General features: G+C 50.2%; 1 protein-coding gene across 10 annotated transcripts in view; it reads left to right on the plus strand.

The window, feature by feature from the left end:
• Mta1 (metastasis associated 1) overlaps positions 1–16,080 on the plus strand; it is a 40,178-nt gene that overhangs the window by 7,790 nt on the left and 16,308 nt on the right. For 6 of the 10 annotated variants that reach the window (XR_004114727.1, XM_031357791.1, XM_031357788.1 and 3 more), the window contains exons 2-6: positions 6,188–6,255; positions 11,033–11,126; positions 14,282–14,332; positions 14,884–15,010; positions 15,079–15,142. Coding sequence is in view for 9 of the 10 variants with exons in the window: in XM_031357791.1 (XP_031213651.1) it covers positions 6,188–6,255; positions 11,033–11,126; positions 14,282–14,332; positions 14,884–15,010; positions 15,079–15,142 (404 nt within the window). In the remaining variant the exon portion in view is untranslated. The remainder of the gene's footprint in view (positions 1–6,187; positions 6,256–11,032; positions 11,127–14,281; positions 14,333–14,883; positions 15,011–15,078; positions 15,143–16,080) is intronic. The other 4 variants (XM_031357794.1, XM_031357795.1, XM_031357796.1 and 1 more) reach the window with 1 other exon arrangement.

A 16,080-nucleotide genomic window follows, 5' to 3' on the forward strand; every position in this document is an offset into this window, starting at 1 on the left:
TGAGTGTTGGGTTGGTCGACCGTACAGTTGTTCTGATCATCTGGCAGCTTTTGTCAGTGCAGGTCTTGGCCTGAGGCTTCCTGGAGTGTTGGACGTTAGCTGGTGCGAGTCCTCTCTTCAGCCTTGCTCTTTTACAGAACGGTGCCCTCTGTCCTAGTTCCCAGCTTCCCCGTCAAAGTGGAGCTTTGCCTTGTTGGGCTTTGTTTGTTTTATTTCTTGCTGTGTAGCCCAGGCTGTCCTGGAATTTAGTATGTAGACCAGGCTGGCCTCAACAGATCTCACAGAGATCCACCTGCTTCTGCGTCAGGAGTACTGGGATTAAAGCTGTGTCACTAAGCCTGCTCTTGGTTGGTTGGTTGGTTGGTTGGTTTGGTTTTGGTTTTTCGAGACAGGGTTTCTCTGTGTAGCCCTTGCTGTCCTGAAACTCACTGCGTAGACCAGGCTAACCTCAGATTCATAGAAGTCTGCCTGCCTCTGCCTCCCGAGTACTGGGATTACTGCCCAGACTGTTGCTGATTTTTTTAATGTATAACACTTTACATTTATGTAAAACACAGGCTTGTGTGTGTGTGTGTGTGTGTGTGTGTGTGTGTGTGTGTGTTGTTGGGTGTGCATGTGTGCCAAAGTGCACATGTGGACAACTTAGGGGAGCCTGTTCTTTCCTTTGACCATCTGGGTTCTGGGAAATTGAGGTCAAGTTGTCAGGTTTGACTGCAAGTGTTCTTAGTTGCTGGCTTTGGCTTGTTGATTTCTACAAAGCAAACACGTTAGTGAGATTTGGATGACCCTGGCTGATGGCAAACTGCATTGGCAAACTGCACTGCCTAGGTTTGTGTGACTCACGAGCTAAGAATGGCGTTTACATTTTCATGTGGTTGAGGGGAGAAAAATCACAAGAATACTTTGTGACATGAGATTATATGAAATTCAAATTGCTTTACCCATAAATAAAGTTTTATTGGAACATGGCCACTGAAGCTAAAGTGTATATTCTGTGGCTGGTTCTGAGCTGTAACTAAGGAGCTTGTCCTTCCTCCCCAGGCACAGTACAGAAAGCACTGTGGCTTTGCCATCAAACATGGTGGTGTGGGGCTGTCACACAGCAGCCATCCAGGTCTCCATGGATTACTGGCTGAGTATGTTATGAATAAATAGAACTCTGATGCCCTCTGCCTGGAGACCACACAGACCTGTAGCTGGGGGCTCAGCTCCACCAGATCCCCACGCTTCACGGGCTAGTTCAACCGTGGTTGTAGCCTGTGCTCCTGACTGAGCTTTGGATCAAGGATCCCATAACACTCTTCAGGTTCGATTAATTTGCTGGAGCAGCTTGCAGGGGTAAACACTTGCCATGTTTGCTGCCCTATTACAAAGGACACAAGCATACAGATGAAGAGCTGGAAGTCCCAACCCCCTGATCCTGCCTGGTCTTTCAGTGGTTAGCTCTGTGTCTGGCAATGGGTATGGGTGTGTGTGTGTCTGGTATTACCATCTATAGGTGTCCTGTGTTAGTCAACTTTTTACTGCTGCCACCGTTTGAGACTACTAGTTCACAAGGAGGAGAGTTTATCTTGGCTGACGGTTTATGAGGTTTCAGTCTGTTAGTTGTGTTGTTGTTGGGCCTGTGACACAGCAAAGCATTTGGGTAGCAATGTAAAATGTCACAGAACTGGGCATTTTATGGTGACTTGGATCATTAAAAGCACAAAACAGGAAAGACGTGCAGGCCCCACCCCACACTGCCAAGCTGGGGACCACTTTTCTGCGCATGGGTCTGGCCTGCGGAGGCACCCCATATCTTATAATTGCACATGCAAAAAGCACTCTTATCTCCAAGGCTTCTAGGAGCCATGTGCTAGGAAGTGAGGATGGAGACCAAATATGTATTTCCTATGTCAATAGTATCACAGTAGCTGTTGGTTTTATGTGTTCTTGACACAGCAGATCCTATGAACACAGTGACCTTACTGTTTTGAGCCCAGGTATGTGCTGTGGATGGATATACTTGTAATGTGAATTAGAGACTTTGTTGTGGTTTTAAGGCAGTGGCAAATAATGTCACCAGTCATTGATTCCCTCGAATGGTAAAGTCTTGCCCAATATCTAGGACTCCCATCACTGTGTGGGAGGAGTACGGTGTATGTTGGCTTTACAGTATCATCAACTTGAAGCAGAATGGCCAGAACAATTAGGAAATTTAGAGAGAAAATCTCACACCAAGGAGCCTCCTCAGAAAGTGAGGTTATGTCAAAGGGAATGGCGAAGCAGTGCACTTAGCTGGTGCTGCTTAGCCATTGATTTGAGGCATCAAAAGATGATGTGAGCCTCTGAGATAGTCTGTAAGCTGGAAGAAGTTGGGAGAGAACTGGAGGTGCAAACAGGAGAGGAGTCTGCTAAGATGTGTGATGGTACGTGGGGTAGGTAGAAAGGGGAGGGGACTAGACAAATGAAAAAAAAAAATCAAGACCACATCTCACTGAGCCAGTGCCACAGAACATGGTCAGAAGCAGAAGGTGGACATTATGATCTGACCCCGAGTACAGCTCAGCATGGTGTCTTCCAGTGCTTTTTGACCAGAGTGGAAGATTCCCAAAACAAGACAAACCACTTACAGTCACCATTACTAAAGCAATAAATGACTTAGATTTGGTTCTTGCTACATGGTTGGTAATGAATGCTGTTAGGTCATTGTGAAGTAATCTCGCTCAAGGCCGCACAACATTTGTTTGCGATACTTAGGTTGTGTTAAGTTCATGCTTACTAGGGAGAAATAAAATTGGAGGTCTGAGCAGAAATATTTCCTTTCTGGCAGAAGCTCATGTCTGTGCCAGGAGTTTACCTCAGCAACCCCAGAGAGGTTGATCTCTATATAGTCCTTGTGATGAGGGGTGGAGGCGTTCCTTAGACTGCCCTCAGTCTAAGGAGATTCATAAGACTACAGTGCTGTTAAACCCAGTACTTGATCCTTGAATTGAAGGGTGTGCCGCACTAGCCAAGGCCAGCATATGGTATAATGATTGAGGACACACGTGGAGATGGGCATTGAACCAGGACTGTTACTGGGGGGTGGTCTCATTCTCAGTCTCTGTCCCTTCAGGAGTCAGGTTGATATCGTGTAGCCTCAGCCTGGACTTTTTTAATCCATGTTGGTACCAAGGAGGATTTGCCATGGCCAAAGCCTGGAAAGGAGACACTCCTGGGACTGTGTGGACAGCCTGGCGTGCAGGGAGAGTGTGCGCTTTGGACATTGTTGGGGAGCAGGTCCATAGAAAGCTCTGCAGCAATTGCATCTGTTCAGATCAGCGACTGTGCACAGATCCATCCCGTGCTTGCTGTCTCCTTGAGAGCTCGAGTAGAGCAGTAACCCTGAGCTGTCGGGGTGAGAGCTGGAGTAGGACAGTAACCCCGAGCTGTTGGAACCCCATTGGTCCATCTGGACAGTTTTTAAAAGTTTAATTTCAATAAAACATGTGGAAGTTTTGTTGTGCCTGCGTGTTTTGCTCAGTTCAGGCTTCGCCTGCCTGCCTAAATTCTACTATCTGGATCTGCTGTTGTAGTTTATGGACACCTCTTATAGCACCGTTTTAATCGCGTATCCGTGTGGGTATGTGCATGAGCACAAGTACCTATGGAGGCCAGGAGAGGGCATCTGATCATTGGGCTGGAATTACAGACACTTATTTGTCCCTGTAGGTTTGGGAGCAGTAGTATTAGCCTATTAACTGCCAAGCCATCCCTCCAGCCCACCTACTGTTTGTACTGTGTGTGTGTGTGTGTGTGTGTTTCAAGACAGGGTTTCTCTGTATAGCACTGGCTTTCCTGGAACTCACTCTGTAGACCAGGCTGGCCTCGAACTCAGAAATCCGCCTGCCTCTGCCTCCCAAGTGCTGGGATTAAAGGCGTGTGCCACCACAGCCTGGCTCTGTGTGTACTTTTATTATACAGATCATATCACTGTATGTGTGTGTGTGTGTGCGCGCGCGCGCGTAGCAATGGCTTCCGTGCCATTCTCCTTCCTCCCAGCACTGGACCTGTAGGGATGCTCCTGCCGTCATGACAGGTGGTTCTCTGTAGCTTTTCTCTTTTATTTCTTATCAGTGTGACACTTATTAATGTTTTAATCACTTTTATATATGTAAGTATATATAAGTAGCTGTCTTCAGACACACTAGAAGAGGGTGTCAGATGGTTGTGAGCCACCATGTGGTTGCTGGGATTTGAACTCAGGACCTTCGGAAGAGCAGTCAGTGCTCTTAACCACTGAGCCATCTCTCCAGCCCCGTTTTAATCACTTTTTAGTTTCTTTGTTTTTCATTTTATGTTCTGTGTTCTTTGTTCTCTTCATAGTAAAGTATAATATGCATTGAGCATACTTCATCTTGTTGGACAAGTACCTCTGAGATTTGGAAGAGGCATGTAGTTGGGTCACTGCTGCCACTGAGTGTATCCTGTCTTGGTACCACCCTCTTCCCACGCCACTGTCCATTCCCTGCTCTTGGATGTCTGTGTGCTTTCCCTGAGAGGAACTATCTCAGGGCCTACTTGTTTGCCTGTTCTTTACTTGGGAGACATTTGATTTCATTCCAGTTTTTGGCAAGTATGAATAATTTAGGGTTAATTTGCTATGATTTGTAAACATGAAATTTTAGATTGTGGATATCTTTTAAAAAAACTAGTTTTAGTTGGGCGGTGGTGGTGCACGCCTTTAATCCCAGCACTTGGGAGGCAGAGGCAGGTGGATTTCTGAGTTTGAGGCCAGCCTGGTCTACAGAGTGAGTTCTAGGACAGCCTGGGCTATACAGAGAAATCCTGTCTCTAAAAAACCAACCAAACAAACTAGTTTTATTAAGAAATCATCCAGATTGATGAAAGTCATCAGGTTGTTTTCACAGAGTATTTCAGGAGGGGCTACATCTAAGCCCAGAGGTTCCCCAGTCCTGCACCCTTTGCTTCTGTAGGCCCTGCTTTGCTTGTAGACCCTTCACCCTTTCAAGCATTAACTGTTGGAGTTGTAAGGATGTGGTTGACCTGTTGTTAGTTGGCACAGACCCAGGAAGCAATATGGTGACAGACCTGTGCCTGCAAGAGTGTGCCTGAGTGGGAGTCTGGAGCTGCAGTTGTTGACTCTGTCCAGGAGGAACCTTCTAGTCAGCTCAGTTAAGGAGGGGTTCATTACCAAGGAGTTCCAGCCTGACGGTGATAAGCCACCATGCTCTCTGCACTGGGACTACTGCAGCTTTGTGGCAGTGGGGTGATCTGAGCTGTCCAGACCGAGCCTGCCAACCTTCAAAAATGTTCATGTCTATCTATAGAGCTAGTGAGAAATGTTGAAGCCGTGTAACTTCACCAATATGTTAAAGTTTATACTGTCCTGATAGTCCCAGGGGACCTTGTAGGGTCATGGTGGCACCCCTGGGATTTTGCTCCTCTAGACTCTGAGGTCCTATAACTTTCTGACCCTAGAGGAGACATCTTGTAATTCTGAGGTCACTGCCTTGTTGGTATGTATGGTCGCTTAGAAGCCATGTCCTGTGTTCTGTGTAGTTGCTGTTAATGGTTTCTGTTTTGGAAGAGGCTGGGCATGTCCTGGGCTACAGTGGTCTCTGGTGGCGAGGAGTAGACACACTCTTCTGCAGCAGCTACTTGGAAGGGAGCCTAGTGGCTGTGAGCAGGGCCTCAGTCCCCACAGCCTCCACTAAGGCCTGTGCTCCTAAAGGCAGTTGATCTGGAGTGTTTCGGGCTCCAGGTCCCTCTCAGGCCGCTCCTCTCTTTTGCCTCTCTCCCTCTCCTCTCAACAGCTGTGGTCTGGCTTTGCACCCCTCTCTGGGTCTGTCCATCTACTGCTCTAGTGGGATAGCGTCTGCCAATGGTCTGCTTGAGGCTTTAAATCAATTCTTTAGGGGCCTTTTTTTTTTTAAAGATTTGTTTATTTAATGTATCAGTACTCTACCAGCGTATACACCTGCATGCCAGAAGAGGGCACCAGATCCCATAATTATGAGCCACCATGTGGTTGCAGGGGATTGAACTCAGGATCTCAGGAAGAGCAGCTAGTGCTCTTAAGCACTGAGCCATCTCTCCAGCTCTTTTGGGGTGGGAGTGGGGTGTCTTAAATGGTGGGAATGACTTAGACTTGATGCTATGTTTTTATGCAAAACACATATATGCAAATTTTTTCTGTTTGCAGACTATGTCTACTTTGAGAACTCCTCCAGCAACCCATACCTGATCCGCAGGATTGAAGAGCTTAACAAGGTAAGAGCTCAACATAGTGATGCTACTGCCTGGCCCTGTGGGGAGGATTGATCAGGGCCTTTCTGCCAAGATTTGGATGCCCCTCCAGGAGAGACTAGGAGTGGGTCCCTGTGACCTCTTGGAGGCCATGTCTAGACTTTTTTTAAAAATTGTCTTATTTTATATGTACGAGTGTTTTGTCTGTGTGTGTATCTGTGCACCACGTGGGTGCCTGAGGAGGCCAAAAGAGGGTATTGGATCCGATGGAACTGAATTGAGTTACAGATAATTGTGAACTGGCATGTGGGTGCTGGGAATTGAACCCAAGATTTCTGGAAGTGCTTTTAGCTCCGTTCTCCAGCCCTAGCCTATGCTTCTTGAGGACAAGCTCAGGGTGGCCTTAAGGTCTTGCCAGCTCTCCCTGCCTCATCTCCCAGCACGTACTGGTCTGTCTGAGACAGGTGCTCTCATGGACCTGAATACACAGCCAGAACTTGGAGGCTATTAGTCATAGTCCAAGGGCAGTCAGTGGCCTTCAGTGCCACTAGTTCTACCTATATGCACTCTCTCTTCCTCTTCCTCCTCTTCCTTTTCCTTCTCCCATTTTTATTAGCCTAGGTGGCTTCTTGGCTACAAGACTAGAATGGATATTGCAGAGTCATCTCCTCTGTCCACTATAGTCTTGAGGGCACATGCACTGCAGAGTCATCTCTGTCCACTATAGTCTTGAGGGCACATGCACTATTTATGTACTAGAGGTTCTGTTGGCTTCTTACCCCAGTAGCTTCCTCTACCATGGCCTGTGTTTTTTGGGATGTTGGGACTTCTTGGCATATATGTAACCCTTGGTTTGGGGATGTGGTTGTTCCATTACTGGAACCCCAGGGGTATCTACATGCCACCTAGGGTGGAGGCTAAAAGTGTGGAAAAATGAATGTATAGTTTTCAAAAACTTGGCTTCATTCCATTCTGTGCTTGGGGAGTGGGGTGGGGTCAGGCCAGCCAAAGCTGAGGCATGCCTATATGCTGGGAACCTTCTTGATCCTTCTGGATTGCTGGGAGCTCATGTCCATTTCCCTAGTATGAGCCTCAAATGTAGCTGAGCTACTCCTGGCTCTAAAGCTGACACATGATTGGAGACTTCACTGGGGTTCTGGGGTAGGCAGGCATGTTCCTGCTCTGCTTCCTCCAGAGCCAGGCAGACGACACGACAGATTTCCCAGACCTGTGTCCTTGCAAACCTCATTCCTGCCAGACTGGGTGGTCCTGAGGCTTCTGTAGCCTTCTTGAGTGCCACAGACCAGGGAGAGGAGCTGTTCTCTTAGACCTCAGATTCTTGAGACCAAATGGGACAGCTAGGGCAAGGCTGGATGTTACCCAACAGGTGGCCCTGTTGAGCCTGACTGGGCCCTGCAGGTGGCTGCTAATGAAAGCATAGACGTGGCCTCAGATTCTAGGGGTTAACCTTAGCAGCTCCTTGGGGCTCATGGAGCTCAGGCTATGCTGTATGAGGCCTTAGGCTGCAGCTGCTGCTACTAGCCTGGGGACAAATAGTGTCTGTGTGTATACATATGCACCTTGGGAAGTTCCAGCAGCATACGTATGCATGCTGGGAGTTTCTGGAGGCCTCAGGCCTGTCATGGCATATAGGTGAGCACTAGTGTTTACTCTGATGTACTTCACTGGCACCAGAGAACTGATGGGGACCCAGTGGATGGCCCTGATCACAGTTGGCAGTAGGCTGAGTGGCTGGAGCTCTGTTTGAGCAGTAGGCTCTCATTCACACATTTCAGTTGCAGAAACTTGGACATGAGCAAACAGGCTTGTAGAGGAGTATTCCATCTGCAGTGAGTGGCCAAGTCTGTGCCTGTGTCCCCTGCACCCTGCAGTGAGTGCCAGCTAGCGGATGTCCCTTGGCTCAGCATATGTAGCAGCATCAACTCCATCTCTCTCTCTCTTTTTTTATTAGTATAGAATAGAGTTTATTTAGGGCATGGGGAGGGGAGTTAAGAGGGCAGCAGAGGCAGAGAAAGACAGAGAAGGAGAGAGTAGAAGGGGGGAGGAATAGGGAGAAAGGGGGAACAAAGGGGCAAGAGGCAAGAGAGAGAAGCAGGAGTAAGAGCAACTCCATCCTTTTGATTGACAGTCTGGCATAAGCCTTGCCCACCTCGTCTTACAGTGGGAACTGTGAGCCAGGCAGGCAGGCCCAGTTGCAGACTAGCCTAGCTGTCTCTCAGTATCAGAGCTCTGTTGCAAGGTGGGGCTCCTGCCTGGGCTTGTGTTGTAGCCTTGGCCCTGGACCTCTAGAGTGGCTTGCCTTGGCTCTCTAGTCTGTGTGAGGGGCTCTAGGTTTCACTTTCAATGTGAGATTAACAAAGCTTTAAGACTTGCCTGGTACCCCTAGATGCCAACCACAAACAAACATGAAATTGTTTCAAGACCCTGCTACAGAACAAAGACAAGTATCTCCAGTGATGAGAAACTCAAGGATTCCAGCACAATGGTTACAGCTGTTTTCAAGCTAGTGTTGTCAGCAGAACACAGACCCTCACCCCTAGAATTTAGGAAAGGAACACCAAAGTTGTATATACACAGGTACAGGGAGGAAGCTCAAGTGCCCACCCAGGTTATGTGGGAGGAGAAAGTACAGTTTCCACCATGGTAATTGACCAAACTCAGAAGAGCTTGGAACTTGACTGCAAAGCCCCACCTCCCTAGGCTGGAAGAGTAGGCACTACAGTTCAGGCAAGTCCCCACTGGTGGGTTCAGAAAGGTGACGAGGAGCATCCTCTGGGAGCTGAAGCACACAGTTGAGCAGGCTTGTTCCTTACCCCACGCCCAGTGATTGATGACACTGTGACAACACCCTGGACAGCTTTTCAGCCTTACGACACCCACTGTGGACCACAGGATGGAATGTTATTGAAGGCAGATTGATACAGATGTGAGAATGGAGGGAAGGGAACCGCTAGAGTCCAGGGCCTCCAGAGGAGGAGACAGCACTGAGCATGTGCTGTGCCAGAGCTCAGAGAGAGGCTCTCACAAGTGAGTGTAAGTGGAAAGGGAGGATGGGGGATAGCTGAATATCCTTTCTAGGAGGTAGGATAGGAGTACAGAGACTGCGACACAAGTCAGAAAGCCGGAGGGAGTCCCAAAGCCCAGCGCCCACTTAAAACAAGACCTGCCAACAGGTAGGGAGACTGGACTTGGGTGTGTCTTGTCATTCAGTGAGATAGAAGGGTAGTGATTAGTATTGTCAGCTTGACAGAATCTAGAATCACGTGCAAGGCTGCCCTCTGGGCACACCTATGGAGGGGGCTTACCTTGATTATGTTAATTAAAGTGAGAAGACCCACCCACTGCTGGCAGCCCCATCCCCTTGCTGGGATCCCAGACTGTGGAAAGGAGAAAGGGGAGCTGCAGGACTTCCCTGCCGCGACAGACTAACTGGAACTGTGAGCCAGACAAGCCTTCCCTCCCTTAAGTTACTTCTGTCAGCTGACTTAGCCACAGCAACAGGAAGAGAAATAGAGACAAGAAGAGTGTCTATGTGGAAGAACATTAAAATACTGTACTGAGGAAATGTATAATGGCATCGGGCTGTGTGCCGAGTGAGTTCTAGCCCACAGTACTGTCAGAAGCTGTGGAAGGTTGGACCCAAGGGGCTTTGTTTGCATGGGGGCTGTTGTCATTGCAGGACTCACTGTGGGAACTGATGCTCCAGACCGTATGGAGCCTTACCTTGTGAGGTCACAGACACAGGAGCCACCCAGGGGCATCCCAGCAGCCATAGAGGATGCTCTGAGCACAGGAAGGATAGCGCTCTGTTGCTCAGTGCTCTGGGTGTTCACCGAGCAGGCCAGTGTGGATAGAAAGGATGAAATACAGACACCTCGTACAGAACTTAAGTTATGCATTCTCCACTCAAGGTGGGAAACTATAGTCAGGGGTATAACCTTGCATAATGGCAACATTATTATTTTATTATTATTAGTTTTTAGACAGAGTTTCATAGTGTAGTCCTGACTTGCCAGGAATTCACTATATAGACCAGGATGATCTTGAACACACAGATATCTGTCTGTTCCTGCCTCTCAAATCTCACTGGGATTATAGGCATGCCTTGCATTATTTAGCATTTATGTGAACCCTGACAAGTTGTGTAATATTCTCTGCTAGTGCCAGCATGCAGAGGCTCACAGCCAGCAGTGCAGGCTGAGGCACACAGTTGAGGTCTCAACTTGGTAGTTTGTGTTAGTGATGTGGGTCTCCACTGCTGGCTGCCCTGTGGAGGGCAGTGTTAGAGCCTGAGGCAGAAGGGAAGGAGGGTAGCTGCAGTCTGTGTCAGGGCTGTCCTTAGGATTTCTGGTAAAGCAATCAGGGCCTCTCCTACTGCTTTAGGGCCACTGTCTATGTGTCTAGTCCAGTGTGTATTCCCTTTTGCTCACACTTACCTGGCTTTGGATGTGTCAGGTATGGGGCTTACTCCTTGGGGCCCTACACCTGGGCTCTGGCATTGGGGTTCTGTCTTTCTTTTTTTTTTTTGGTTTTTCGAGACTTGGTTTTTCTGTGTAGCCCTGGCTGTCCTGAAACTCACTCTGTAGACCAGGCTGGCCTCGAACTCAGAAATCTGCCTGCCTCTGCCTCCCAAGTGCTAGGATTAAAGGCGTGCGCCACCACTACCCGGGTGTCATTTTCTTTTAAATGTTTCTGGGTCCTTGATTGGGGTAGCAGGTCCTATCTTGAAGCCCCTCTTGGGAGCTTACATGGATGACATAACTCTTTCTTGCTGTTACAGACAGCCAACGGGAATGTGGAAGCCAAAGTGGTGTGTTTCTACAGAAGGCGGGACATTTCCAGTAGCCTCATCGCACTGGCTGACAAGCATGCAAGTGAGTCTTAGCCTTTCCCCTGTGGTGATAATGCCTGTTCCCTTCAGTGCCTGTTCTTGAGTCCTGGCTTCATAGGCCATTCTGCTGGCTTGCTTTCCCTGTGTGTAGCTGATCTCTGCTGATGAACCTTTAGAGCTCTATTCAAGTGTATAGTCCCTCTTGGGTCTTATTTACCCACGGGCTAGCATGAAACATCCCTCTTCATGCTTCTTGTCCTATGCTTATAGTTACGGTGAGCCTGGGATGTTGGTGTACATGGCCCTTGGCTCGAGCCCATGGGGCAGAGGGTAAGGAAGGTGCTGACCCAGAGCAGAGGCCATGGTCACGGCCTAGCCCTCGAGACAGATGGTTTTCATGCTACTGGAAGATGTCTACTGTGTCCTCAGTGTTTTCAGAAATAAAGACCTTTCTCCTTACTTGGGTAACTCAAGCCCAAGCCTGATAAGCATGGTCCAAGGGCACTTTGCCTACTGGACACTTGCCTGATCCTCCTGCTTAGGGTCTGACCTCTCACTGAAACACACCCCCATACACCTGTGGGGCTTGTGTGCTTGGGTACATAATTCGAGCAGGGCTGTGTGAATGTTGGACAGCTGCTGGGCCCTGGATGCTCGACCTGGGGGACGTGCACTTGTATTCACCTTGGGCTTCTGCCCCACTCAGGGACAGCTCACCTGGGGCTCCTGCCCCACTCAGGGACAGCCCACCTGGGGCTCCTGCCCCACTCAGGGTAACTTTCCGTCAAGAATTCAGTGAGAACTGACACGTCGTAGCTTCATGAAGGGCTCAAGACCTAGTCATATAACACACGAGCGTGCACACACGAGCACACACACAATCAGACACATGCATGTCGATTGTCCCCATTCCTAACAGGTGGGGTAGGGTTGCAGAAGCCAGCATCTCTTTGTGGTGGAAGCCAGTCAAGTGGGAAACCTAGAAACCTACCCTAAGCAGGAGTGCTTTAGAGGCAGGTGCCCAGAACTGCCTGTCCTCCCTGGCTCTGGGACTGGGTGAGGGAGGGGTGAGAAGGGCCAGAGCTGATTTTAGAGTAGGGCTGGCTTTTTGGTGAAGTCCCCGCCATCCTGTAGGCAGCCCTGGGAGACTCGCACTACACAGCATTGTGAGCCTTTCATTTTATTTCCAAAATGAAAATGCAGCTCCTATCTTAGACCAGGGCCTGTGTTCAGGACTCCTTTTGGATGCAAAGTTGGGCTCCTTGACTTCTGACCTCAAAGCCCAAACTCTGGTCTCTATTTGCATGTGCTCAACGATCCTGTTTTGTGAATGTTTGACATAATGGCCTAATTGTAGCCCTGTAGGTGTGGGTCCCAAGTCTCCAGTAATGTTGGGGCCATCTTGCGTCCACTACAGTGGAGGGGGGAGTGTGCTGGAAGGGCAGTATACTGCTCTAAGAACCAGTGCACAGTCAGAAACCTCACTGCTATATCTAGGTGCCCCAGAGGCACTGCTGTGTCCCTGAAGGAGGGTGTGTGCTGTGAAGACTCGAAGGAATCCCAGTCACATTACCTCAGGGTGGAGGGCCTCACAGAACCAGGACCTCTCACTGTGCTCATAGAAGAACTGTCTCTGGCCAGGCCTCCTGAGAGCCTCATTAAGCCAACAAGGCAGGCAGTCAAGGGTGCCAGGGTTTGCAGGCTGAGTCCTCTTGGCCTGCCCCATTTCCTGGTGCTGCCTCTCGGTTACATACAGCTTCCTATGTCCAAGGCACACACCGCTGATTGCACAGTAGGGGTCCATCACACGGGAGCTAGGGACTCTTGAGAGGGCCCTGCCTTTTGACTCCCAGTTGGTGACCTGCCAGGGTGTCCAACCAAAGCACTGCCCTCAGATGGGACCTTTTGACACTGTAGCCTATGGTGCATGTATAGTAGGAGCCCCTCCCAGATGCCCACAGAGGGAACTGTGCCCTGGCCTCTACGCAGTACCTCCAGAGCAAGGATAGAGTTTAGCAGAGTCTGAGTAAAGGTGGCCTGAGATGGGCTCTGGGTTAGAGTGTGGGTTGGGGCTGTCCCATTTGCCTTCAGGGTTGGCCCTTTGAAAGGTCTCTGGGAGAGCTGGAGCCAAGGGCTGTGTGTGTAGCTATGGTATGGTCTGGTCCTGCCGCAGGCCGAGAAGAGGGTATCCTGGAACCACTCACGGCCTGTGTCAGGGTTGGTGGGGGGACTGTACCTGGGGATCTGACATTGATACAGCCCACAGGTCCATTTATCAGTGGGGATAGAGCTTATCCCCTCTAGATGTGTAATACAAAGTGGACATACCCAAAAGCTGACCTCAGTGAGTGGTTGATGGCCGGGCCTCATGTAATTATGATATCTTAGGCTCTAGATGATGTGTGTGCATAGCTCCTGGCTGCTAGGCAGGAGCTGCTCTGGACAGACCTGCCTGCCTCGTGTTTAGGAGGAAAATAGCTTAGTAAAGATGCCCCAGGCTTCTGGGACCCAGTAATACCGAAAACAAATGTACATCCCTGGCCTCCATTAAGATGCCTGAGGCTAGGGATATCCCTTCTCAAAGTGCCAGAATGCCCTGCAGTCACCACAAGGGGGCAACAGAGAGCAGCCATGTCTGCAGGCTTATTGGAGCTGTGGGTGTCAGCAGGGCTGTCACCCTGCTAGGCCGACATAGTGAACACTATTCTATACTCCCCAATTTGGGGATCTAGAGGAGGCTAAGGAGTATTTTGTTGATTCAGGGTAGTGGGCAGTAACCATAGTGCTAAAGCTCTGCAATGACGCTGGTATATCCTGCGCTTCTCCCAGGAGTCAGCGTCCTCCCTGCTGGACTGCTGCTGCAGTTCCCTTGCTCGTGTCTGGGCAATCTTGTCTGGAGGCCTAGACTCCTGGACTTGCCTTTTAGGGAGGAGCTAGCTCCTGATTGGTGCAGTGCGTGAGCAGTCTGGCGGGGCAGACAGAAGCTGCATATACAGGGTCTCAGGCAGTAGTTGGAAGAGGGATGGGTTGTAGTTGGGTGGGCAGTTAGGGGACAGAGGTAGTCTTTGGCTGGGTGGTATTTGTCCTCCATTGGGAGGCCTGTGGCCCCCATGTCTCCTCGGTCCGGGCCCTGGGCAGGGAGCAAGCGCTGGCACTGGCCCTAACCTGCCATCTGGGCGCTGTCTGTCTGTTATGTAGCCCTGTCAGTCTGCTATAGAGCCGGACCGGGGGCGGACACCGGCGAGGAAGGTAAGAGCCGACCTCTGCAAGGAGGGCGTCCTCGCGTCTGTGTCCCTGGGCTGGGGCGGGTGATGCACAAGTGGATGTATCCCAGATGGGCTGCCTGCATGCCCATCCCTGCATCCCCTGCCGGCCGGCTGAGGGCTGGGGTTCCCTATGTTTAGCCTGCAGCCAGGCCTTCAAGGGGTTGTCCTGCTAGTGCAGGAGATCTACTGTGTTTTGTGTGGACCCTCTGGCCTCAGGCTGGCGGATGAAACCTCCTGTCCTGAACATGTAGTGTGCCCATGTTTTTCCTGCCTCTCTGCTGCTGCTTCTGAGGCCAGTCTGAACACTGTCCTCATCTTCCCATCCTGATGTTGAGCCCTACATTCCAGGGTTCCAGGGCATCTGTGGGGGCCTGCCCAGGGCTCCTGAGCCACCTTGGAATGGGCAGGAGATGTGCTAGGCAGGGAAGTGACCCTGCTGTGCTTGGTGCCCTGCACGAGGGAGAACTAGCTTGGGAGCCGGGGTTGTCAGGTGCCATCTTCAGAGGTGACTGACAGGGCCTCTTTGTCCTCTAGGGGAAGTGGAAGAGGAGGTAGAAAACCCAGAGATGGTGGACCTGCCTGAGAAACTTAAGCATCAGCTGCGACACCGGGAACTGTTCCTGTCTCGGCAGTTGGAGTCTCTGCCTGCCACTCACATCAGGTAGTTCTTGCAACCCCACAGGCGCCTGGCCGCCTGCTCCTCCTCCACCTACCCACTCTCTCTTCCAGGGGCAAGTGCAGTGTCACCCTGCTCAATGAGACGGAGTCACTCAAGTCCTACCTGGAGCGTGAGGTAAGAGCTGCCCTCCTGTCTTCTGGCTTGGACATGGTGTCTACCCTTTTTGCTACAACGCAGCTCCTTTCTTACAGTACCCTGTCACTGTGTGGAGGTCTCTGCTCTGGGGAGTAAACGGTTGGAGCTGGTGAGCACTTTGGCCTCACTAGCCAGGACTCCAGGGACAAGAATTACTTTGTCTCCTACCTGGGAGCTTGCAGAAACAGGCTTGTGGGAATCACGTGGAAACAGCTTACACAGTCCATCTCTGTCCACAGTCTAAAGTGACTCCTGTGGCTGCAGACGTTGGTGGGCACTGCTACATTTGGGGCAGGTAGTTCTTATGTAGGGTCACCGTGCACATAGCTAGGTGTTAGGCATTAGATGTCACCCCCAAGAAACTAGTGTCTCGGGGGAAGCAAAGTCCCTTAAGATGTTTTAGGATACCACTGCTGGGAAGGCCAGGCTTCCGAGGCTGCACGGCTGGCGTGTCAGTCCTGGAGGATGTGCCAGTTGAAAGGAATGCTAAGTCAAGTAAGAAGCATGTATGCACCATTTCTCCCTCCCTCTCTTTCCCTCTCTCTCTTTCTCTCCCTCTCTCTTCCTCTCTCTCTTTCTCTCTCTCTCAACACACATACACACACACACTCTCTCTCCATCTCTCTCTCATACACACACACACACATCTCTCTCTCCCTCACACACACACACATACACACATCTCTCTCTCCCTCTCTCTTTCCCCCTCTCTCTCTCACACACACTTTCTCCCTCTCTCTCCCCCTCTTTCTCTCACAGACACATCTCTCTCTCCCTCTCTCTCTCTCTCACACACACACATCTCTCTCCCTCTCTCTCTCTCTCACACACACACACACATCTCTCCCTCTCTCTCTCTCTCTCACACACACACACTCTCTCTCTCCCTTTCCCTCTCTCCCCCCTCTCTCTCACAC

The sequence above is a fragment of the Mastomys coucha genome, unplaced genomic scaffold, assembly GCF_008632895.1.
Source record: "Mastomys coucha isolate ucsf_1 unplaced genomic scaffold, UCSF_Mcou_1 pScaffold6, whole genome shotgun sequence".
NCBI classification, from domain to species: domain Eukaryota; kingdom Metazoa; phylum Chordata; class Mammalia; order Rodentia; family Muridae; genus Mastomys; species Mastomys coucha.